Source organism: Chiroxiphia lanceolata, chromosome 1, assembly GCF_009829145.1.
Source record: "Chiroxiphia lanceolata isolate bChiLan1 chromosome 1, bChiLan1.pri, whole genome shotgun sequence".
In the NCBI taxonomy this organism is placed as follows: Eukaryota; Metazoa; Chordata; class Aves; order Passeriformes; family Pipridae; genus Chiroxiphia; species Chiroxiphia lanceolata.
The window spans coordinates 5,932,163-5,955,633 of NC_045637.1; the positions used below are offsets into that span (position 1 = coordinate 5,932,163).

A 23,471-nucleotide genomic window follows, 5' to 3' on the forward strand; every position below is an offset into this window, starting at 1 on the left:
CAACATACTCTACCATGGAACAGCAGTTCCTCCAAGTTATATTGACCTGTTAGAGCAAATGATTTCCTTAAAAAAATCACATTTTCTATTTGACGGGTTTTCTGTCTCATTAGGGAGCCATTCAAATATAGCAGATCTGATTTTTATCACTACTGCACTGCAAATTAGACAGAGTGCTTCATGAAGGTTCAGTTAGGAAGAAATGTGATTAAAAACATATCCAATTACTTTCATTTGCATATATAGTACAGATACTTTTCAGATACTATCTTTTATTAACATTTAAGTTTCAAATACACCTATAAATAAATAAATAAGTTTGGATTTTTTCACTGTCTATTGTTGACTGGAACCTTACCCTAGGAATATGTCCCTCTAAGTCTGCTGGGCTAGTCATACAGAGAAAAAAGTTACAAAAAATACTGCATGTGGCAGAATTTGGCTTGAATTTATCTTGATATGTATGTAGTCATTATGCTTGGTTTTGGTTTTTTTTTTATACAGGAAAATTAGAAATATATGCATCAACTTCTTAACCACTTTCACACTCTTTCAAAAATATTTCTCTGAGCTATCGAAGTTTTACAAAAGCAAATGGGGAAAAAGCTCTTATTCTTTTGTCCCAGTTGAAGCAGATAAATGGAAGGAAAAAAATCCATGCCTTTTGAAATTTGGCATGTTAGTGAGTTGGCCACGCCGAACTTCAAGTTTTTGTACTTCAAAAATGTGGAAACAGGAAAGTTTCCCCAGGAAATGTTACTATGCTTCAAATACTTCTATTTAACCAGGATAAATCTCTAATCTTGTTCTTGAAAAACTACTGTTTCTGGATGGTAATAACAAAAAGGAGGGGTGGGAGGGATCAGCCGGAGGAATGCGCAGGAACTGAAAAACAAAAGTGAACCTGTTCAAATATGGGCAAGTTACAGGTGACTGAGCAAAACATTGTCACAGCGAGGATGAGAAGTCGGACTCAGTTCTGAAGAGATGACAACTGTGCTGTCTAAAATACACAAATATACCACAAAATGATATGGCATTTCATAGGAGCTATTTTTTCCATTGATGTAGGGTGAAGAAGGGCTCCCTGGCTTTCCTGGGCTGAAAGGGGATAAAGGAGAAAAAGTAAGTCCAGGTTTTTATCAATTACACTCTGAAAAGCTTAAGAGTTTATAAAGCTATTGTGGAAGTGTAATGAAAACTGACCCTCCCCTAAGTCTTTTGTTTTGTGCCTGTATTGTGTCTCTTGTTTTGTGTTATCAAAGCACTAAGCAAGGGAGAATAGGCTGTTGTATTATTTTTCATCAAAGTGCAGCTTAAGTCTTTAAACCTATTAATGATGCCTAGACACATTTGACAAACGTGTGGAGAACCCAAGGGCATCAGCTTTGACTAAACTTTGTAAAAATCCAAGATATAAGAGTGAAGCAGAATAGGAACACAGTGCTAATACCTCTACATAGAGAAACACCAGTGTTTCTTCAATGTGAGGCATAGAAGGCCAAAGATTATTGTACCTTTTCTTGCATTGAATATAAATAACTTTTGGACTGTGGTGGCCTTTAGCTGCCTACTGTGTCATCATCTTAAAAAAAAAAAATAAATCCTGTACTGAGCTTGCTCTGGTGACTAGAATTTGCTTTGGACATATTTGTCAGAAATGTCTTAATCATAATTTGCAGGAGGAATTTTAGGAATTTAAACCTTTTCCACTAAAAATAAAACAACAAATGTTCTGGACTGCAAGTGAAGATGTCCCTCCAAGTAACACACAACAACAACCAGCACTGTACAATCACAGCCCACAGTGGCACCCTTGCAGTTCCCGTGACCGTTTCTCATTTGAGCCTTTTTTTATAACACACTTAAAAAGAAACTGCTGGGATGCCTAGAAGAGCAAACACTGAGCCAGTTTCTCACTGTGTATGTTATCTTGCCTGTTGTTTGTCTATTGTCTTTCCATTCTCTTTTTGTTCTTTAAATTGCCAACTGCAGGCAGTAAATTTGCCTTTTCTCCACATTTGCTGCAGTCCCCATTTGTTGTGGAGCCCCTAATTTCAGTATATTTAGTTCCATTCATCCCAGTGCACAGAAAGATTTTAAACGGTTACAATTTTAAACTTAAGTGGTTCCTGGTTTTCTGGTTTTTTTGTTTTCTACACCTTTACACATTCACATTTCTGAGACTCACTTCCCAGTGGGCAGAGTCATTCCTGAAGACTGCTTGAGTTTTTCAAGGCTTCTTTTCTGTTTGCTTTTAGGCTTACTACTTATGTATATTATAGATGTGCCTAGAGGCTTCTGAACTTTAGGACGGATGCCATACAAGCATGGACTGAAAAAAAAAATAATTAAAAATGCAATTTTTTGAGACAATAGAATGGTGAAGAGAGAGGCTGAGGGAAGATGATATGATAACATTAAGATGACTCAATGCTTATGTGTCTAATTAGCTCCAGAGCTTTTGTATTAATTTATTTTTAAATGAGTTAAGTGGCCAAGAGTGCCCACTTCCTCATTAGCAACTCATCAATCGTCCCTAGTGTGTTACTGTCAGCAGCAGCTCCTCCAGAAACTGTAAATAATACATGTTTGTGTTGAAATTATTCTCCTTACTCCTTGTTCTTGCCTTGATACACTGCTCGTGTCACTGCACTTGCAATGGGTGTTAATGCTGTGCTCATGATAACTCTGTTGCTGTTACAGGGCTCCCTGGGCTCACCTGGCCCCCCTGGGAGGGATGGAGCAAAAGGAGAAGCCGTAAGCCTTTTTTGTTCCTCTCATGTAATCTTTCCTTTCAGTGCAAGGTAGGCACTGGAAACCAGTCCCTATTGAGTGGAACGTGTCTGGGGGATTTGTGTGGCCGGTTTAGGAGCAGCAGAAGCAAATGTCAGGAGGTTAATAGCCCCAGCACTCTTCGTCATGTTTGCAGCCAAGGCAGGTGTCACATGGATTAACCATCCTAAGAGGCTCCAGGGGCAGCTCTGTTACCATTCATTAAGGAAGGAAAGGGAGCTGCCTAGGCAGCCTGTGGTTTGGGACCTGTTGGTTAACAGCTGCAGCTGCAGAGCCTGGCCCTTTTGTTTATGGCTGGCAAGGAGTCCTCGGTTAGTGGAGATGACAGGGGTGCAGGGGACCATCTTGTGCTCCCACTGCAGACAGGGCTTAGAGAAATTAGTGTCTTGGTCACAGAAGCAAGGACCTGGACTCCTCTTTTGCATCTCTAAAAACTAAGAGGAGGGAAAGGGTGCCGGGTTAGCTCAAGGATGGATGCAGCATACCAAATATTACCTGTAAGAGGACTACAGTTGAAACATAAAACCACAAACACATTTTCTAGTATCTTAGACAAGTTTGTTTTAGAGCTTTATGTCCTTTCCCCTGCTGGATCACCATCCCTTAGAACTATCTTCATCCTGATGATGGACCTTCATCATCTCATTCACTGTCCCTTTCTGGCAGTCACTTGGTGGCAACAAAAGGAACTCGGGGAAGGACTTTTTGGTCAGGTATACACAAAGGTCCATACAGCAAAAAAGCTCTTTTCTGTTCCATACAGCCCATTTCTTTTTAGTGCCACACTTACTCTACTTCGGAAAAACTGATAATTTTCCAATATTGCTTCCAGAACTGATACAACTTCATCACATCATGCCTGGTATGGTCTGGGATTGGACAGTGACATACTTGTACTTGCAGAATTGCTTATGGGATGTGTTTATACACTGCAAGGTCACTATTCAAGAACAAATGCATTATGTTGTCTCCAAGGAATCCATGTTTGTAGACTGTAGTCAGTGCAAGCTGTTCACAAGTTAGGGAACTAATTTCTTACTACTTGGTTGTATTTAGAGAGCAGGTGAAGAGATGCTTCGGTTTTTGAATTTGTCTCTTTCTACTTCTATTTTTGTGAAGAAACTACACCATAAAGTTTCAGATCTCTGGAGAATGGTACTCAGGACTGTAGATATTGGATAGCACTCCTCTTTCTAACTCCGTGTAATGACTGTTTTGAGCCATCCTGGCCTTTATATATGAAATATTAGTGTTTACCAGTGATATTACTGTTACTTGCAGGGTGAACCGGGAAGGCCAGGAGCATTTGGACTGCCTGGGCCAGCAGGTCCAAAGGTAAGCTTTCCATTTCTTCTTTACATGGGCGGGCATGTTTTTTCACTGACTTTTTTAGAACTCCTTCTTGTTTGACTTTTGATATTGTCACTGCTGAATGAAGAAACTCAAAATGGTCATTTTCACCAGGTGTCTGCTATAGTATTGACAATTAAGCAAAGTATGTAAAACTTTTGTTTAATAAATGACATAGCTGGAGGAGGTGAAAAGAACTTGTTTTGAGACACATAAGCCTTGTTTCATGTCTTTGGTAGCCTTCCCAACTCTCACAAAGATGCGGATGAGAATTATTATCCCTACTTTACAACTGAAAAAAAAATTCATGTAGAGATCCTAGCCTGGATGTTTCTGCACATTTTGGGAGATTCAGTTTTGCACCAGTGAACAGTGGCTAAGTGATACAGAACTTGAGCCAATTTTTATGTCACTGGGTTTTCTTCAAGCAAGGTGCTTTTGAATAGAGATCTGATGAGACTTCTGAGCATCAGAAATGTGCCTTAATTTTGAAGCTCTTCTCGTGAGCAATTTTTTAACTTCTTTTCAAAATCTGATCTTTCCTTGCCTTGTTCCCTGGTTACTGAGGGGGTAGATACATCTCAGGTGGTTTCAGTCTTGATATTATAACACAAAAAATAGACAGTGCACTGGGACAAGTGTGTTTTTAAGGGTATCACACACAGTAAGTTCAGCTCATTCTGTGAAAGGTGCTGCAAGGACAACAGTGTGATTGCCTGAAAGAGTATCACATCTTCCTGGAAGAGCCATATCTAGTCACCTAAACCTCCCACTGTTGCCTTTGTCCTCAAATAGGAGTTAAGTACCTGAACACTTTTCTGGATGCAGTTTTGGTTGTCACTCAGCTCTATCTGAGAGGACTTGATGAAGCAGTTCATACATAGGTCCTCTGGGTTCCTCAGCTATGGAGAGACCCTTTCTCCAAAATGTCTCTGTCTTTTCATAGAGGGAAATGTTCATCTCTTCCTGAAGTCCCTTCAGGAAGGTATTGGAACTAATGGTGTATTTGTGGATTAGCAGGAATACTTGGCAGTCATCCCACAGTTCTCTCCTGGAACCATATTGGCTTCAGCAGGGGATAAATGACAGCTGCAAAGCTGAGCTGAGTGGAGGCACACAATAGTTTGTTTTTCAGTGAGATCTGGGACTGGATGAAATGACCTGAATTCATCACTCACAAATACCTTTCAGCTGCATCTCTCCTATCACGTAAACAAACACACACATTGTCCTGCATGTTTCATGTAGTGGAATTACAGATCGGCAGACTACATGATGCTCTTTGTGGTATGAAGTTCCTCACACCTGCTTTTCAAACCTTTTGCAAACCAAGCTAAACTGAGGCATCTACAGCTGCCTCAGGGTGGACTTGATCCTGCTCCAGGTTTTCCAGCAGGATCATCAGGCACATGTAGTTCAGCCAAGCAAAGAGGTAATGCTGAATAGAAGAAATTCAGATCTATGGGCTGGGCAGGACAGGTGCTGGTGGGGCTGGACCTAAAGACATCTGACTGGCCAGTGCCAAGTGCTCCCAGGGAAGAGGTGAGCTTGGCTAACCCCAGCCTCTCACAGTGGCTAAATATAAAATGACTGTGCTTTCATGGTGACTTTCATTTACCTCAATGGATGCAGTGGCTGTATACAATGTCCTTCAGCTGGATTCTGGCCTGAGTTATTTTAAGAAACAACCATGACTTTGCTGACAGGGCTTTAAAATCTAAAACAGGAACCCACACTCCTTTACTCCTTGGTGTAAAGTCTGAGCATCTCATTGGTGTGGAACAAGGTGTATAAGGATGGGTGGAGTTTGCAATCAGAGAGGTCACGTCTCTCATTAGTGATGTAATGATTGGTTTTTTTGCCAGATCCCTTATTTTTATCATCAGCGTCAATACAGCAGCTCTGGGCTCTACCCCAGGCTCCATGGAGCAATTTCGCTGGTTGGTTGGGTTGTGGTCCTTCCCAGCTCAATCCATCTTCATTTGCATTGAGCCAGGCCAGTGCAGTGTGAGCTCAGCAACAAAACCTGCACCACGGGAAATTCAGAGCCTTGTTTATGTCCTTGGCTGAGGAGTCTTTTGCTTCAGTGGGAATTGCCAGCACTTTCTTTTAAGAAGTTGTCTTGCAGTTTTTACAGACCTCATTAATTGTGTGAAGCTTCCAGTAGCACAGGTAAGGGTCCTGCAGACTTCTGGTAATAGGATTTCAGTCCACAGAGGTATCAAAATGGATCTGAGCCCATTAGGGCACATGTATAACTCACAGGAATTAAATGGCCTCGGTATGTCATCTCTGCTTTTACTGCTTTTGCTGCTCAGTGATGTCTCCAGGGAAAATTGTTCCTAGCTTGGTGTCTTCAGCATAAAACTCTGGTTTTTGGTGTGGTTTCTTTTTTTTTTTTCTCTTGTTCATCAAACTTGGAGGGTAAACTTCATTGATCATCAAGTGTGATCTTGCTGGCTACAAGCTGGTGGATGCAAAGAAGTGCTCTCAAAGTCAGCCTTGTGCTGAAGTGTTGCAGCTTCTGATTATAGAAGATGTCATGGTGGTCTGAGATGGTAAGAAACATTCATTGGTTGGAAAACTCCCAGGTAAATATGTGGCAGGTTAATTTATATGCAGTAAATGGATCGAGAGAAAAAAGGCAACAGTTCAGGTCCCTCAGGTATGATGTTATAGCAGTGAAACAAAGCTTGGATTTTTGAGATCAGACCCTTTAGCCTATAGTATCTTTCAGTAAATATTCAATCTTTTCTTGCTTTTCTTTTTTCTGTATCTTTTTAATAAAAGGATAAAGAGGTTTTTCGTGGTTGTCATTGCTATGGCATGGACACAGCTATAGCATTCCTATCTGAACTGACAGTTATCTGTACTTGATAGAAAAAGCAGAGGCAGAGAGGGGAAAAAGAATCAAGCCTTTGAAATATAAAGTAGTAGGTAAGAGTTTCATTTTGACAAATTTCCTTCTTACTTACTTCAGCTGTTGAAGGTCTCACGCTTCTCTGATTTACCAGACATGATCTCAGCACAGGCCTTGAGTGGGTGCAGCACATCTCAATCAGACAAACCCAGTTTCTCTGTCTATAACTTCTGATGAGTATTATAACCACATTTTATGTAGTGGTACTTAGTTGGACTTTAACAATTTGGACAACTTGGAACAGGCCTCTGTTTCTCTTGGGGTTTTGCCTAGACTTTGGTAGTGTATTTTTCTGCAGGCTGGAGGGAGATGTTTAGGTGCATTCCTGCTGCTCTCCCTCTGCTATCAGAGAACTTATAATACTTCCTGACCTGGCAGAGGTTCTCATATGCCTGATGTTGTAGAGATTCCCAAGCCACCTTTGCTTGTGCTTGCATTCCATTGTTGTTAATCTGGGCATTTACATTGGGGGGAAAAAAAAAAGTCTCAATTCTACTAATTAATTGCAAACACACCTTGAATTTTATTTTATTTTTTTTAATATGAAACATCTATTAATGTGAAATGTAGAAATTATTTTAAAATTATTTAAAAATAAAATCTCTCTTTTGAAGCCTTATGCCCATTACAGCCACACAATATAGGAGTTAGACAGTAGTAGTGGGAAAGGGGAAGTGATATAAGTAAGAAAATAATCAGTCAAACAGGTCATATAAGATGCCAAATCAGTTCTCTAGGTCAGGCTCCAAGGGCTGAGCCTTGGAGCTGAGGATCCAGATCATTTTCCGATACTGTAAGACACATAAAAGTGAGTTGCCTCCATTTCAGTGTACACTCTCCAGGGAGAGTCACTGTGCAACGAGCTGAAGGAGTGCTGAAAGGTACCTGATCCTCTTACATTTCTCCCAGTTAGGCAAAAAATATATATTGGAGAATGTAGGTTTGATCTGTTTCTTTTCATTTACTCCTCAAAACATATAACATTTTGAAGTCTGTAGTTCATTTATTCTGAGTTGTGGCCTTAACTACAGCTTTTGTAGCAATGTACACTCATGTTTTGTTCCACCAACACTGTTCAGGAGACAAAAGAGTTGTTGCACACAACTGACATTGCCAAACCTTCTGAAATAACCTATAGAAGGAATTTGCATGTGACGGTTTGCCTTTGTAGGGCAAAACTGAAAGCAGAAGGATAAAACTTGCTAATGTGTAAGTGACAGAGACAGAGGAAAATATTGGGGTGTCACTTTGGGTAGGTATTTGGAAAGTCAGATGATGCTCCTGTATCAGCACTGAGAGAATCAAGAAGCCTCAACAGCCTGAAAGAACAACTTATATTTCTGAATAACTAGTTTTATTCTTGTTCTCTTATGTGAAAGAGTTTCTGATGGTTTACTGTATCTCAATTCCTTGCCAGGGATCTGAGGGAAAACAGGGTCCTCCCGGAATTAAAGGTTATGTAGGTGCACCGGTAAGTCATGGTTCTTTTTAAATTTTTAATGGTCCTGAAACTTTCTTTACTTTTTCAGTGATTCTGCCTAGCTATATTTTTTGCATTGTTATTATTAAGCAGTATATGGTATGTCTGGCCCCTTACCAGCACTATGTCCAAATGGTGACACTTTCTTGACTTCACTGAGTTTCTTCAGACTTTTTTAAAAGAGAACAGACCTGTAGCCAGTAGAGAGATGTCAGCAGAATTGACTTTATTATTGAGATAACAGCTGGTGATTTTGTGATTCTCTCACCATAATGTAATTACTTTGGTCTGTGATGATGTACCATTTATATGGTGCTTGAAAACTTCATAGAACACCAAGAAAAATTACCACCTCTCAGCAAGCAAGTTTCCAATCATATTTTCAAAACTCTCAGGGAATAGCCTTTGGGCTCAGTGGACAAATCTGCCTCCAGTGAACAGACAGCCAGACCAAAATAAATTAGATTCTATCCAGTAAGCCTCTCTGCCCCTGGGGTCCTCAGCACAAGAAAAATTCATAGACCTCTTAGAGTAGGTCCAGAGGAGGGTCATGGAAATGGTCAGAAGGCTGGAGCACCTCTCCTATGAGGAAAGGCTGAGAGAGTTGAGGTGGTTCAGTCTGGAGAAGAGAAGGCTCTGAGGAGGCCTTATTGTGACCTTTCAATATTTAAAGAAGGCCTATAAGAAAGGTGGGGACAAACTCTTTAGCAGGACCTGTTGTGGTAGGACAAGGGATAATGGTTTTAAACTAAAAGGGGGTAGATTTAGATTAGAAAAAAAAAAAAAGCAGGAAGTTTTTACAATGAGGGTGGTGAGACTCTGGAACAGGTTGCCCAGAGAAATGGTAGATGGCCCATCCATGAAGATATTCAAGGCCAGCTTGGACTGGGTGCTGAGCAACATGATTTAGTTGAAAATATCCCTGCTCATTTGACTGATTATGTAAACTATGTTAAGTCCTCCAAATATACCCAGACATGCAGCTCTCATTAGCTGGGAGGTAAGCCTCCACTGCAGTGTAAAGTAAACTGAAGTTTAAATACAAACATGCTGTAATAGTAAGCAGCATTTTAAGCTTTGGTAGTTTCAAACAAGTCACTATTGACTGAAGCATATCTGTCTCTCTATAGCTATTAGCTGGTTGCTCAGTTTCCACAATAAAGGTAAAATACAAGGTGCTTGCTGTGCCAAGGGAAGGTGAAATATGGTTCTTGCCCATTGAATTGATAGCCTGTGTTAGTGCCACATCAAACTGAGCTCCAGCAATGTTTCTGGTGTAGCTGGGAGGAGGTGAATTATGCAGTCCAGAGGAACACTGACATTAGATTCACAGCACAAAAATGTGCTGGGCCTCCGGGTCAGAATACATCTAACACTTGCCAGTTCTCAGAACTACCTGCTGTCTGCCTGCCTAGCTACTGCATCCAGACCCACTAGGAATGGGAATTCTTGCTTTTTTATGCGATAGGTTTTCCCATCAGTATCGTCCTCTACCAGTGTCCTCATTGTTTACAAGGAACATGAAAAATGCAGAGCATTGGTTGTTTTCCAGACCATCTGCAGCTGTGGTGTGTTCCCTGTCCCTCCACACTGCTGTTGGCAGGAGGGTTGCATGTCTGCAGGCAATATAATGTTACAGATGTTCTTGGGCCCACAAGTAGTCCCTGCTCTGTGAGTCTGCTTGGACCATGCCTGTGGCCAACTTTGAGGACTGGCAACTGAAAATGTCCTTGAGGTTCAGTTGAATAGATTGTGCAGATGTACACAGTGACTTGGTGACTAATTAGAGGAGGTAACTATGCCTCTACTTGGATTGAACTTTATAATCTCTGTTTCTTTTTATTTTTAGGGTCTACAAGGAGAAAGAGGAGAAAAGGGAACACGAGGAGACAAGGTATTCCTGCTGCATGCCGGGAAAAGCCAGGTTGTTCTTTTCCTCTGACCATTAGGTGAGGTGGGCTGCAAGACCAGCAACTCTGGAAGTAGACAGATGATGGAGTTTCCTCACTATGCTGCACTTCCCTGCACTCTCCCATGTGCCCTGGGCATTCAGGAAAGCTTTATGGATCTCTGCTGTCTACTAAGCACACATTTAGGGACTTCTTGTCTGTACGTAGCCAGGGATGGAGGAGAGAGAGGACTGGAGTGAAGGCATGCCAGTGGGGAGATCTAGAGGGGTGACTACATTGTGTGCACCACCTGAGGGTTGTGAATGACCACTGACTGCTGCTGACAATATCTGCATTCATCTTGCTCCAGTTACTCAGATTATCCAACTTCCTATGTTTCTGTCTTCTCCTATCACTATTAAATCAGGAGCATTAAGTACTAGCTAGTTTCTATGTTAAAGGTTTCATCCAAATGGAGCTGCTTCCCAGTTCTATGTTCTTTCCTGACTTGGAATAGCTGTTTTACATAGTACAGGACACTCCGTAATTCAACTATGTTTATGGCTAAAGGAAGAGACCAAGTGCCTATTACACCTGGAATAAGCCTTTAAAAAGAGAGATGGGCAGGTGTAAAGTCTTAATTATAGCAGTTTGATCTCTGTGATCAGACACATCAGATATGCACCTACTTCTGCTGTGGACCTGCCTGACGAGGCTCCCCAGAAGTGCCTTGTCTTGCTTATGACTCAAGCTGGTCCTGAGATATCTCAATGATGGTCTGGCAGCTTTGCCTGTGTTTAAACTCTCTTTAGTGATACCTCTGTAAAGAGGGAGTCATTGGCTTGCTAGCACAGTCTTGTTCCCATTTCCCTCTCATTTCCATTTTCTGGAGAGGAAACATGGCAATTTACACCAAACTTTTGCCTACCAGTAAAAATTATCAATAGACCCCTAGTGTGAGATATTGTGTTTCTCTTTACCAGTGTCCTTTCTGCTGTTTATGATAAAATAGCCACAATTATATTTTGTATTACCTATCCTTGTTGATGCAGCCAGAGCAAAAGGCTGGATCATACTTTATCTTCCTCATGCTTTTCCCTCAGCCCTTTGCAGCACTGGTTCAGTGTACTGAGTCCACCCAGTGCCTCTGCTGCTTTTCCAGAGGCAAGACTGTCTAATCTGCTGGAATATTTGGCTCCCGGAAGAAAATCCATCTTTCTGACATCACCTTAATGGGAGAGGAAGCTGGAGCTATGTGTGGGCAAAAAGCTGACTAAGCTGACTAAGCTAGAGGAAGATTAAAATGGGGAAGAAATTAATTAGGTTTCATTTCATTAGAAGGATATCCACAATTAAGGTCTGTTTTTTGGGTTGATTTTTTTTTTTTTTTTTTTCCTGAAGCAGCCAAATCTCTGCTACAACAATTGTACTTTGATTTTTTTTCCATGTTTTAATGGTGGTCTCAGAGCACCCACTGCCATTACTTTAACTTCTACCAGTAAGTACTACTGTGAAAAGAAGTGGGCGTAAATTCGACTGGACAAATATTTCCTTGTCTGTTCTTCAGTCTGTAACTTGAATACTGACACCTACACAACCTGTGTTTCTTTGTGCCTGAGGGGAAAAGAGTTCATGATATCAGATGAAAGCACCAGTCTGTGCACTGAGTATTGTTCTATCACATCTGCACCCTGAGCATCAAAAAAGCATATATATCCCATAATACATCTTGCTGCTTTATCCATATGTCTTGGGACCTCAGATGTAAATATTGAGGTTTTACATTGAGGTTCCCAAATCCAGTAGTACTGGTTACGCTTGAACTTTAGGAAAACCACTGCACCACAGGAGGGATCTCCCATGCTTTTTGAACCCATTGAGCTCGTTGTAGACTCCAGCACAGACTCTGCAGGAGACAAGCACGATGCATTTCTCCACCAACATCAGCCTGGTATGTCAGGGATACTTGGCATGTTAATTTAGGCATGTGCAGCAGTCCCAGTGTGATATAGGGCATTGCTTTTGCTGCAAAAGCACATATCCATCCTGTAGATTCTTGTCTGTTTTATTGAGAAGAGCTTGTGTAAGGAGGCAGCAGGGCTGGTCTGCTGCTGCCATATCCCTCTGCAGTGGGTTTTTTTCTCCTTCACCCTTTTCCAGACTGGTGGCGAATCATTTTTCAACAAATCATTACCTTTTCTAACTGGTAGAGGTCAGAGAGTAGCACTGAAGTTTTGGTGAAATTAGGATTTTCCCCAGTTCCTTATGACTCTTCATCATTTTCTTCCAGTGCTTAAAAGCAGGAAAACCAGTAGAGCACAGGAGAAAGAAATGGAGTCTTAAAGCGAAAATTTGAGAATAAAACTTTAATGTGTTTGTTCTTTCTGTTGGAAAAAAATACCTTTCACTAAGTAGCTGTCTTTAAAGAATGGAAAAAATGAGAAAAAATATTTATAATGACAGATTTTTCTGTAGAAACAACAGAAAACACAATCATTTGGAGTGTTTTCAAAGAGCTTTATTTTATGTATTTGTATAAATAATACATTTGCCTTTCCCAGCCCCCATTACTAGCAGTAAGAACATTGACACTTTTCTCTTTTGGCAGCTAAATCAGCATGTGTGAAGTACTCATTGCTGCAGTATGTTGATGTTAAAGATTCTCCTGGGAATACACTGCACATTTTGTCAGCAATCTACCAGGATGCTGCTTACTGAAAGTCTTGAAATCAGGATACTCATAGTTCAGTCAGTGCAAAAGAAACCATTAATGTGGAAACTATCACCCTAAAATCAAGTGTATCTGGGTGTGTGACATTGGTTTTCTGTAGGATATGGGTCTCTCTAATTTCATTCCTTGAATACGTAATTTAAAATAATATTTATGTTAGAAGACTGATTGACTTTCTAAGGAGGAAAAATAAACAAAGTGATTTGCAAATCCATTTCTGACTTGCTAAATCAATGTAGTTTACGAAAGGAGCTAATTAAATCCATTGGTGTTAAGTGTGGGTTTGTAGGTAATAACAGTTCTAACACGGATTAAAATATCTAAACCATTAAAAAAGTAGAATAAAACTAACAGTTTGTTGTCACTGCTTGTGCTTGTATTTGTATTGTTTTTACATGCACATTCACGTTTGCATTGGCACTGTGTGTGCATTTGATAGTTTATATTCAGCTGTGTGTACAAGATCCAAGTAAAATCTGTGTTCCATTTTAGAGAGGTTTAAGGAATTTACAGAGAAAAAGAAAGTCCCTGTTTCAAAGAGTTTTTAACTAAAGAAGCTGAAATGGTCAAGGACCACAATCTACAAGACTGAAGTTCAGCACAAGTATGTTTTTGATCCAGTCTTTTTCTCTATCAAGAACCTGGATTATAAAAAACGGAATATCTTAAGCTTGAACGTGGAAGTACAATGGAGGTCAGGGTCAGAATTCAAAATTATCTTGAAAACATAATCTCCCAAAGCAGAAGATGAGATTGAGAAGGGGAAACTAAGGATGATTCATAGGTGTAGGACAACAAATTTCACAGTGCTAAAGATTGGGAACAAGTGATCGAGGAGCTGTCCTGTGACAGGGGCTTTGGGGCATGGTAGATGTTGTCCTGACATTTAAACAGAAGAATAGTTTATGAAACATGAAATAATATTTCTGCTCAAAGCCTCAGCTGTGTCCAGGTTCATGCACTTACATAGAGTGAAAACATGCAAAAATTGGAAACTGCACAAAAGGGGAGAAACAAAAATGATCAGAAGTCTGAAAAACATGCACATGAAGAAAAGTTAGAAGTATTGTGGTTGTTAAGTCTAGAGAAGTTTGAAAGGAGAGTTTTGTAGGTCTTCAAATACATAAAATGTCATTGTAAAGATGAAGGAAACAGTCTGTTCTCTGCAGGGGGTTAGGAAAAGAAACACTAGTCTGGAACTGTAGCGAGAAAAAGTCAGGTTTAGGTGCAGGCGAAAAAAACCCCATATCTTCAGGTAATAAAAATAAAGTAGTGAAATTGATTGCCTGTGGACTTTGTGTACTGTCCAGTTCTGAAGACATAAAGAAACAGATTAATTTTTCCCCCAAGTTACAGAAAGGATAGTTGAAAACCAAAACGCTTTTTCTTTACTGGGGAAAACTGAGCTATTGCTGGATTGTGGATTCATTATTTTCGTAAGAGCTATTCCAGGCTGATGGTTCTCCTGGTGTATGCTACCCAGTTTTTCTGAACCCACCCCAGTAGGTAGAGGAAGGATGCCAACATAGAAAACTACTACACAGCTGCTTTTGGTCACAGCAACTTTTCGTGGTACAAGACGTGGGAACTTTAGAAATTTTCTCTATTGGACTGTCTGGAATTTCTCTCCTTATTCTTTACTGTTGGAGCAAATACCATGGACATCACCTGCAGAGTAGTGACCTAAGCACCATGGATTTGAGATATAGTGTTTTTGGTCTTCTTTTTCCAGGGAGAGAGAGGCCTGGATGGTTTCCCTGGAAAACCGGGTGTGGAGGGTAGACAGGTACGTTGCAAATAATGACTGGGAGCATTTCTTTGAAAAGAGTGAAAGTCGACTCTTAAAACTGAGACTTATCCTGGGCAACTGCTGAATCATGGCAGGACCCCCCCACATCCCTACTCTAAGGACTTTTGTGGGTACAGTTGTTTTTTTTTTTTTAGTAGGTTTTAGGATTAAACTATAATGCAATATACATTTAAAGGAAATGCCAGTCCTTTCAAATTGATAGGTTAAATGTTTGTCTTAATTTTTGTTAAACACATAAGAAACCACACATAAAAATTCTGTTGTTTAAGCCTGATTTTTATGAACTATTTTTTCCCTTCCCACAGCATGAAAGGAAGTAAACTGGATTTAATACATTTGGTTTGTTTTCAATCAAAAAGGTTTGGAACTATTTACATTTTTAAGACAAGAACGAAACCAGAAAATTGTCTAAAAGATCAGTAAATTTCTGCTGATCAGACACATAATTCTTTGTCTAAAACTGCTATCTGTAGATCCCACAAGACTGTTTTCATTACTCAGGATATGATACCTAATGAGAGGCATCCTTTCCTCTCAAGGATCTTCTGGTCTAAATAGCAAAGGACAAAGCAAGAATCAGAGGCTAGAAGTGATTTCCAAAAACCACGCAGCTAATCATTGCCACTCTCGAGCCTGAAGCCTCCAGGCTGCTGCATCTGCATCCTGCTCTGTTTCTCAGTCACAGTTTACCCTGTATGGGGAAGTGTGTGTCTAGTTAGTGTTTATCACTATCCTCATAGGATAGAAGTGTTTTCTGGTGCTACAGGCAGCGCTGGAATCTCAGGGAGTTGTGTTTACTGTGCCCATTACACTGCTTACAGAACTGGTTTCTACTTGCAGCAAATGTAGATGAAGTGGGAAATTGCACAAGGACATGAAGATGGATCTTGATTGTCTATTGTTCCAAAGGAACAATTTCTCCAAGTGAAGCCCTGTTACAGAAGTTGGGTTTTCAGAAGCTTTTTTTCCCTTTTCATGTCTAGACACCTAGGAGTGGGCAGATCTTCACGCCTGAATTTGGTACTGAATTTTGTGTTTGACACTGATACACCCACTGAACTACAATTCTTTTGAACCAGCTGAAATTGGGTTGGTGTTATCCTGGCTGCTGTGGCACCTCCATCATTGTTCTCTTTCCTCTCTATGCAGCAGAGCCAAAGCAGCCTCGTGTGTTCTATTAGCTCCTATCCCAGCGCAATGAGACATCACCCTTTGCGCTGCCAATATCTGCAGCCTTATGTTTTTCCTGTACTTTAAAAACAAAGAGTTTTCTCCCCATTTTACCTGTTCATAGGGCCCTGCTGGCAGCCCCGGCCCTCCTGGTGCTAGTGGGACCAAAGGAGAAAAGGTAAGGTGGGATGGGATGCACAGGAGGGGTTTGGAAACACATTTGTTAATTCTTCCTTGGCCCCCCAGTGCTGAAAATATCAGAGCTGTTGGTCTACTATTTATCTCATTGTGTATTACTGAAGTTTATATCCATTTAAATGTTTAACTTTCCTGGCATTACTTCTGAAATGGGTAAAAACAGGTATTAAAGTGTGCCTGGTTATAGCTCCACTGCTGTTTATTAAGACCCCATAATGGGAGTAGAGGGAAATAGAATGCAGTTTGGGTCAGAAAATCTTCCTCACCTAAGAAATGTCAATATGTTTGTGTAGAATCTGATTTTCTGACCCAGGAGATGTAGAATTGACTCGAAAAGTGTCAATAAAATGACTCTGAGCCTCTTACCTGCAAAATAATTATTCACTGCACTCAGTAGCAATTTTGACCTTGTTATTTTTACAGTTGTTAAAGTTTCCAGGGCAGCCTTATATTTCCCTCTCTGTTAGAGATGATGTTGTAATTTTGATATTTCCGACACAGGTCTTTGTCATGAGTGGAAAGGCATGGTCAGTTCTGGATTTCTTTCTCTCTTTCTCCTCCAGATAAGGCAGTGAGCTTATCCAAGAATGCAGAGATTGGAAGCAATACTCTCTGTTCTCTCTCTGCAGTAGAGATCAGTCTTGAGTTCATAACACTTCATTCATGTATCTGAAGCAGCCGCATCTGGTGCTTTCAGAAGACGTTTTGCTCCTTGGTCCAATACTTTCAGAGCAGCTGCTTTGTGTCTCTTCAGTACTTCTTCAGAACAGGCCAGTTTGGATGGGGCCCTGGGTGGCATCCCTGTCCAAGGCAAGACGGCTGGAACTGGATATTCTGGACAGGCTGGATTGAGATTCAATAAGGCAAAGTGATAGGTCCTACACTTGGGTCACAACAACCCCTGCAGTACCACAGGATGGGTGCAGACTGGCTGGAAAGCTGCCTGGTGGGAAAGGACCTGGGAGTCCTGGTTGACAGTGGCTGAACATGAGCCAGAGTGTGCTCAGGTGGGCAAGAGGGGAAAGGGCATCCTGGGCTGTAGCAATAGTGTGACCAGCAGGACCAGGGCAGGGATTGTCCCTCTGGGCTGGGCACTGGTGAGGCCACACCTCAAATCCTTGTTCAGTTCTGGGCCTCTCATGACAAGAACGACATTGAGGTGCTGGAGCATGTCCAGAGAAGGCCAACAGAGCTGGGAAAGGGTCTAGAGAGTATGTCATAAAAGGAGCAGCTGAAGAAGCGGGGGTTGTTTAGTCTGGAGAAAGGGAGGGTCAGGAGGGACCTTATCACTGTCTACAACTACCTGGCAAGAGGTTGTAGGCAGGTGGGGCTCAGTCTCTTCTCCCAGGCAAGTAGCAACAGGACAAGAAGAAATGGCCTCAAGCTACAACAGGAGAGGTTCAAATTGGACATCAGGAAGAATTTATTCACTGAAAGGGTGAATAAGCATTGGAATCGGCTGCCCAGGCAGGTGATGAAGTCAGCATTCCTGGAGGTGTTCAGAAATGACTGGACGTTACGCTTAGTGATTGTGGTTTAGTTGACACGGTGGTGTTCAGTCAAAGGTTGAGCTCAATGCCCTTGGAGGTCTTTTCCAACCTTAATGATTCAGTAATTCTATCTTTAAGGTCCCTTCCAACCCAAACCATTCTATGACTCTATGAGTAGATGACAAATACTAATTGAGCTTGTCTTAAGAGAAAAGAATACAAAAAATACGCTGAGTCATTCAGAGACCTATGTGAGTAATGAACAGAGTGTGGAAGGAAGTTATGTGATCAATTTAGCACCAGTCTATACCTAAATAAAGGATATACCTTCTGGATTCATAGTCTTAAAGCATAATACATGGTGGACATTGCTGGAGAAAAATGGACTGGAACAAATTGATAGCCTATATGACAATAAATCATGGGAAAAGGGTGTAGCATCTGAGTGTCCTATAGAGTATATAGTATGATTTACTCTATAGAATGACTTGGGGAAAGTTCTTACTTTTTTTGAAAAGTTATTTTGGTCATTAACAAATAAAAACTTTTTTGACCCTCCAAATATCCATCCTCCTGCGGGTCTGTTGGGGGTCTAAGCATCAGGCAGGTTTATTTGTGTGATACGTGGACATCAACTATAAGATTTTTGAAGCACAAATCTACTGCTATGGTGCATCTAGTGTATCATTCATTTTAAGTCACTAAATGTCATTAAATCAATGTAAATATCATAGTAATACAGACTCCAACTAGTTCTTGGACTTATTCCTCTGCAGAGCAGAACAGATTGGTATTAAAAATAAGAATGTACAACAGCAGCTGGAAAATATGCTCAGAGGTTTGTTTTCATTTTGCATTATGTTATGTATTGTGACGTGTGTTGTTGTGGTCTGTGTTATGTTTTTTCATTTCTTTTGTGTTATCCTGCAGGGTGAACCAGGACCTCCAGGATTGCCTGGCACTTCAGTAAGAATTATTGTTTTTTTAGCTTTCTCATACTTTGTAGGCATTATTGCATGAGAAGAGAAGGTGGAAGTGAGGGGTGTGGGGATCTCACTGAAAGATGTTCTGGTGGGTTTTTTTTTTCAAAAAAAAGTGAGACTCTAGGTAGTGAAGATTTTTGAAGAAGGGAAGTGATAGGTCCCGACAAAGCACTGCCACAAATTTGTGAGTGCCTCTTCAGGACTTGAAGAGGCAATGAAAGCCCTCCTTAGGTGCGTCAGACAGACCAATACTATGACAGGACTGTGTGGTTTCTGACAGTCATTGAGTTGATTCCAAGTGGTCTTTGGTACACAGAGCCTGTAAAAGTCATAAAAGCAAATGAAATTTCAGAATTGAGTGCCTTTGACATAGACTCAGTGTGAGAGTTGGGGAGAGACAAGAAAAAAGCAATTTCTGATGTGGGCGAATGATCTTTCCTTGGCTTATGTCTGAAAAAGTCCTGGTGGAATATAAGACAACCAGGACCTGATGTGTTGGAAGTACAGATGAAAAAAGAAAACTGAGAAAACAGGAGAATGGGGTTTATCTTTCCTGTGGCACTAGATTTATCATCCTTTGTGCATCCCTCCCTCTGCCTTCAGCAATGCCTTCACTGATGCCAGGGACATCACTGACAGGGATGTAAGAATGTCCTGAGGCTAATATTGTCTGTATGAAGAGATCATCTCCAAGTGAATGGAAAAAGATTTACCACAAAGTATGCAGAGGAGAGGTCTAGAACTGAGTTCTGCATGGGCTGGTAACAAAGCAGTTAGGCAGTATGCCTTTTACTAGCAAAAAATAGGATTAATATTAGGAAACAGCACTCTTTGACTATGGCTGCTAAAGACAAGAATGAGAAACTCCCTGGTAATCATGGGAAAGGCAGCAGGCAATTACCTTACCCAGAATGTGGTAGAAAGTAAAGGAATGAGAAAAAGAATACTGTGAAAAAACCCTCATGTTTGGATAAGAACCTTTTACTGTCCTGCTCAAATGTGGTGTAGTAATGACGTGACAGGAGTTGCCAAGAAATTTTGAAAGATGTGTATAAAAGCTGAAAATGAGCCTAAAGCTACAGCAGGTGGGTGCAAAACAGGCAGGGCATATCTCAAGCCAGTCTGCTGGTTGCGTGACACCTTCTGCGTTCAGCTGATCTTTGTAACTTTGAGTAAAATAAGAACTGGGGAATTGACTGACTTGTTTATATGATGAGATAATGAATTAAGTTCTTGCTGTTTATACAGCCACACAAATCATTTCACAGGTAACTGTGTCAATAGGTAACTTGTGTCAGCCTGAGCTCTTTAAATAGAAAACATCCCCCAGCCTTCAACAGGATTTGAAGGGCTGTAGGAGTTACTGAGCAACTCGAAGGAATAGCAAGAGGAGAAAAATACCCTGAGGGGGACCATCATGCCTTTGCACCTTGTCTTTACTTTTTTCATTCTTTATGACTCTGTGATTCTATTGCAGGTACATATTGAAGGCCTAAAAGGAGAGGAAGTAAGAGAGATTCAATATCTATTCTTTCATTGCAAGGATATTTCAATGTAATTCTGTTTTCTGTTTGGTTAGTTTTTTCTGTAAAATAATACTGTAAAAGGAAGGTGGATGGAAGCATTATCAGGAAATCAAGAAATAAGTTTTCCTATTTACAGTGGAGAAAATAAACAAGAAAGAAAAAAGGGCAATGTTCTTTTCAGGTGCAGTGAATCTAACGTGAACGAGAAGTACGAATTGTACTGTCAGCTATGCAATTATTTAAGAACAGGGAAGGGTTAACATTAAAGTTAAACTGTATTTGAGTTTTATACCTCTTTTGTCTCTGAACTTGGGCACTCAAACTGGGGGGCGTATCCCTTGCTTCAGTCTGTTAACCCTATGTATTAAAAAAATATATTTAAACTTGATTTTGTGTTGGTAGGTGCCTAATTTGCATTTACCTGCTACTTAATATAATAATTTGCGTCATATAATCGATACTTTAAAGCTGTTCAGAACTGTGCTGGCCTGGGGGAAAGGCCTTTTGAAGCTGTTCATGCAAGAATTGCTCTTCTCCACCATCAAACCTCCAACCCACAGAGTTTTATTGGAATACCCATGATATCCCAGTGTCTTTGGTAGAGTTACCACCTTTAAAAAGCAAAGAGCCAGTTATGGATAAATGCCTGCTGAGTGTGGGTGGATCAGTCTGTGGACAGTCTAATGAGTGCTGATAATTCAAGTAGTCAGAGCTTTAAGGAGAAAACCAGCTGGTCTCTGCACTGTTTTTTTGGGACCTATGGGGAAAGGGGTGGTATAGGTCCTGTAAAGACAGACAACATGACTCATATGCCCATGCACTTTTTCATAAAGATATTGTAACTTTCTTTTTAAAAAAAAAAAAACATTTCTGTAGGGAAAGCCTGGGCCACGAGGACCACAAGGCCAACCTGGACTTCCTGGACCTCCAGTAAGTTGTTTCTCTCACTGTTTGCCATTCCAGAAGCTGAAACTCAGACTCCAAAATGTTATTCAGGCACTAAGATATTTAAACAGTGCCCACAGCCCCCAGTTTTCTTCATTGCTGAGAGAGGGTGTCCTACTGTGGCTGACCATTCTTAACACAGGGAGGTGGCACCCAGGACATGGGCAGACTTTGCCTCAAGGCTGTTGTCATGCAGAACCTCACTGGTTTTCTATTTCTAATGTCCTGTAGAGCTGTGTAGGCAATCAGCACATCTCAGAGAGGCATTCACTGATAACTTGTGAGCTGTCACATCATGAAGGTCAGGGAACAGTTGCTGTCAAAGGCATTGGTGTTATGTCACAAGGTCTTGGTTAACATTTTTTGTGGATGAAAACTAAGAATTGGGTATGTGTGTTCATGTTTCCACAAAATTTTTGCAACAATTAACACATGCCAGCATTCTTAATTTCAACTTAAATTGCAGTTTATTTAAGTTATATTTTATGACTCAGCTCTGCAGGATATCTCATTTCAGATTGTCACTGCTGCTTCATTTGCAAACACTGTTTCCTTTCTTTTGAATTGTTCGTTGTGTTTCACTATTGATTGGCTTTTGTAAAATTGATGACATTGTGAAGATGTGTTACTTAGGTAAATCTGGTTTGAATTATGTAATTTAAATATAGTTCTGTGCTCTGTATTTAATCAGGGCATTGTCACTTTTCTCTATCTTGTTTTCTCATTCTCTTCTGCTCAAAGGACAGCACAAATATCAGGTAAGAGTTGCCTAAGTAGCCGCACAGTAATGGTAGCAAGAATCAGCTAGGAAATTGTTATACAGTTCATTAGTTTCTCTTATTCTGTTAACTTTCTAAAACTTTTCACTTTTAAAGGGAGAACCTGGTCTAGAAGGCAAGCCTGGAGTCCCCGGTTTACCAGGTCAAAGGGTGAGTTTCTTTTTTTATTTATTTTGATTATCAAGAGGCTTGGGACGCCTTTGTTCAATGAGGTTTGCTGCTTTCGCCCACTTCACATATACTTTTCTACTTATTTAAGGATCCTGGAGGCCCAGATCCTTTCCTATCTTCCTTCTTTATGGTCCAGCAACTTTCAGTATCTCTTGGAGTCCACAGGTTGTATGCAGTGTGGTTTCTTTCCTTCCATGTGCTTCCATGTGATTTACATCTGTCCCATACTGTCAAGAGGATTCTTGATACTGCTCTGAGTGTGTAGGGCCACTAGTAATGTGGTCAGGTTGAAAGTTCAGAGAACTTTTTCTTATCCTGGAAGTCAAATAAGTGTAAATACACCTGCAATACTTAACATTTTCTATTTCGTTTGGTCTGTACTCAAAGAGAAGGTCCCACAAAATGGTAGCCGGTGAACCATTCTCCATCACAAGCTTAGTTTTCCTGTGTGTGAAAAAATACTGGATTTTTTTCTGACACAGAATTATGTCTTAAATATTTAAGTACTGCTAAAATGTAAATTTCATGGTGGGCCTCATGTTAATACATTCATGCTCTGAAACTGTCTTTCCTTGCTTCAGTTTGTTCATATGAAGAACATCTCGCAACAGATAAGAGTGGAAGTGAGACACCTGCTTAGCCTTTGTGGAGTCAGTCACTTGGGTCTCAGTACTGCTGTTTGAGGGGTCACTTTTTTAAGTAGTCACAGAGACTTAATCATAGCTCATTCCTTAGAGGAGGTCATGGGGGTTACCTTCAGTGCTTTGCACTTGAGTCAGCACCAGTGCTGTCAACAGACTGAGTGTGAGAGCACTGCCTATGAGCACAGGAAGGAGATGGGCAAAGGACAGTACAGGGAAGGAGTAAACACCTTGGTAAGTGTTTTTTCTACAGACTTTTCATTGGATTACATGCTATTAAATGGAACTGTAAGCATGACTTTTAGGAATCTTCTCCTTGGGAAACGCTACACGCAGTCTTGTGTCAGTGCCTCAGTGGAAAAGGGCATTTACTTGCTTTTCTTTACTTTCCCAGTCCTTAGAAAACATCACTATAGCAAATAACTGTGCAGTGCTTTACTCATGAGTTGGTAAATTCAGAATTGTTCTAGTTTTAAAGCCTGCTGTTTCTTGAATAAGATTAATGGAGCATATTAACTGGGTAAAGGACAGTGATCTGTCAGGACCTTCAACAGAACAGAAAATGCTACTGCTAATGATCATTTGATTAGAG

General features: G+C 40.6%; 1 protein-coding gene across 1 annotated transcript in view; it reads left to right on the forward strand.

The window, feature by feature from the left end:
• COL22A1 (collagen type XXII alpha 1 chain) overlaps positions 1–23,471 on the forward strand; it is a gene marked incomplete at its 5' end in the record, with an annotated part of 204,959 nt that overhangs the window by 103,784 nt on the left and 77,704 nt on the right. The window contains 11 exon segments of the mRNA XM_032713141.1: positions 1,072–1,125; positions 2,707–2,760; positions 4,078–4,131; positions 8,484–8,537; positions 10,396–10,440; positions 14,899–14,952; positions 16,271–16,324; positions 18,765–18,800; positions 20,295–20,324; positions 21,220–21,273; positions 22,164–22,217. Coding sequence (XP_032569032.1) covers positions 1,072–1,125; positions 2,707–2,760; positions 4,078–4,131; positions 8,484–8,537; positions 10,396–10,440; positions 14,899–14,952; positions 16,271–16,324; positions 18,765–18,800; positions 20,295–20,324; positions 21,220–21,273; positions 22,164–22,217 — 543 coding nt within the window.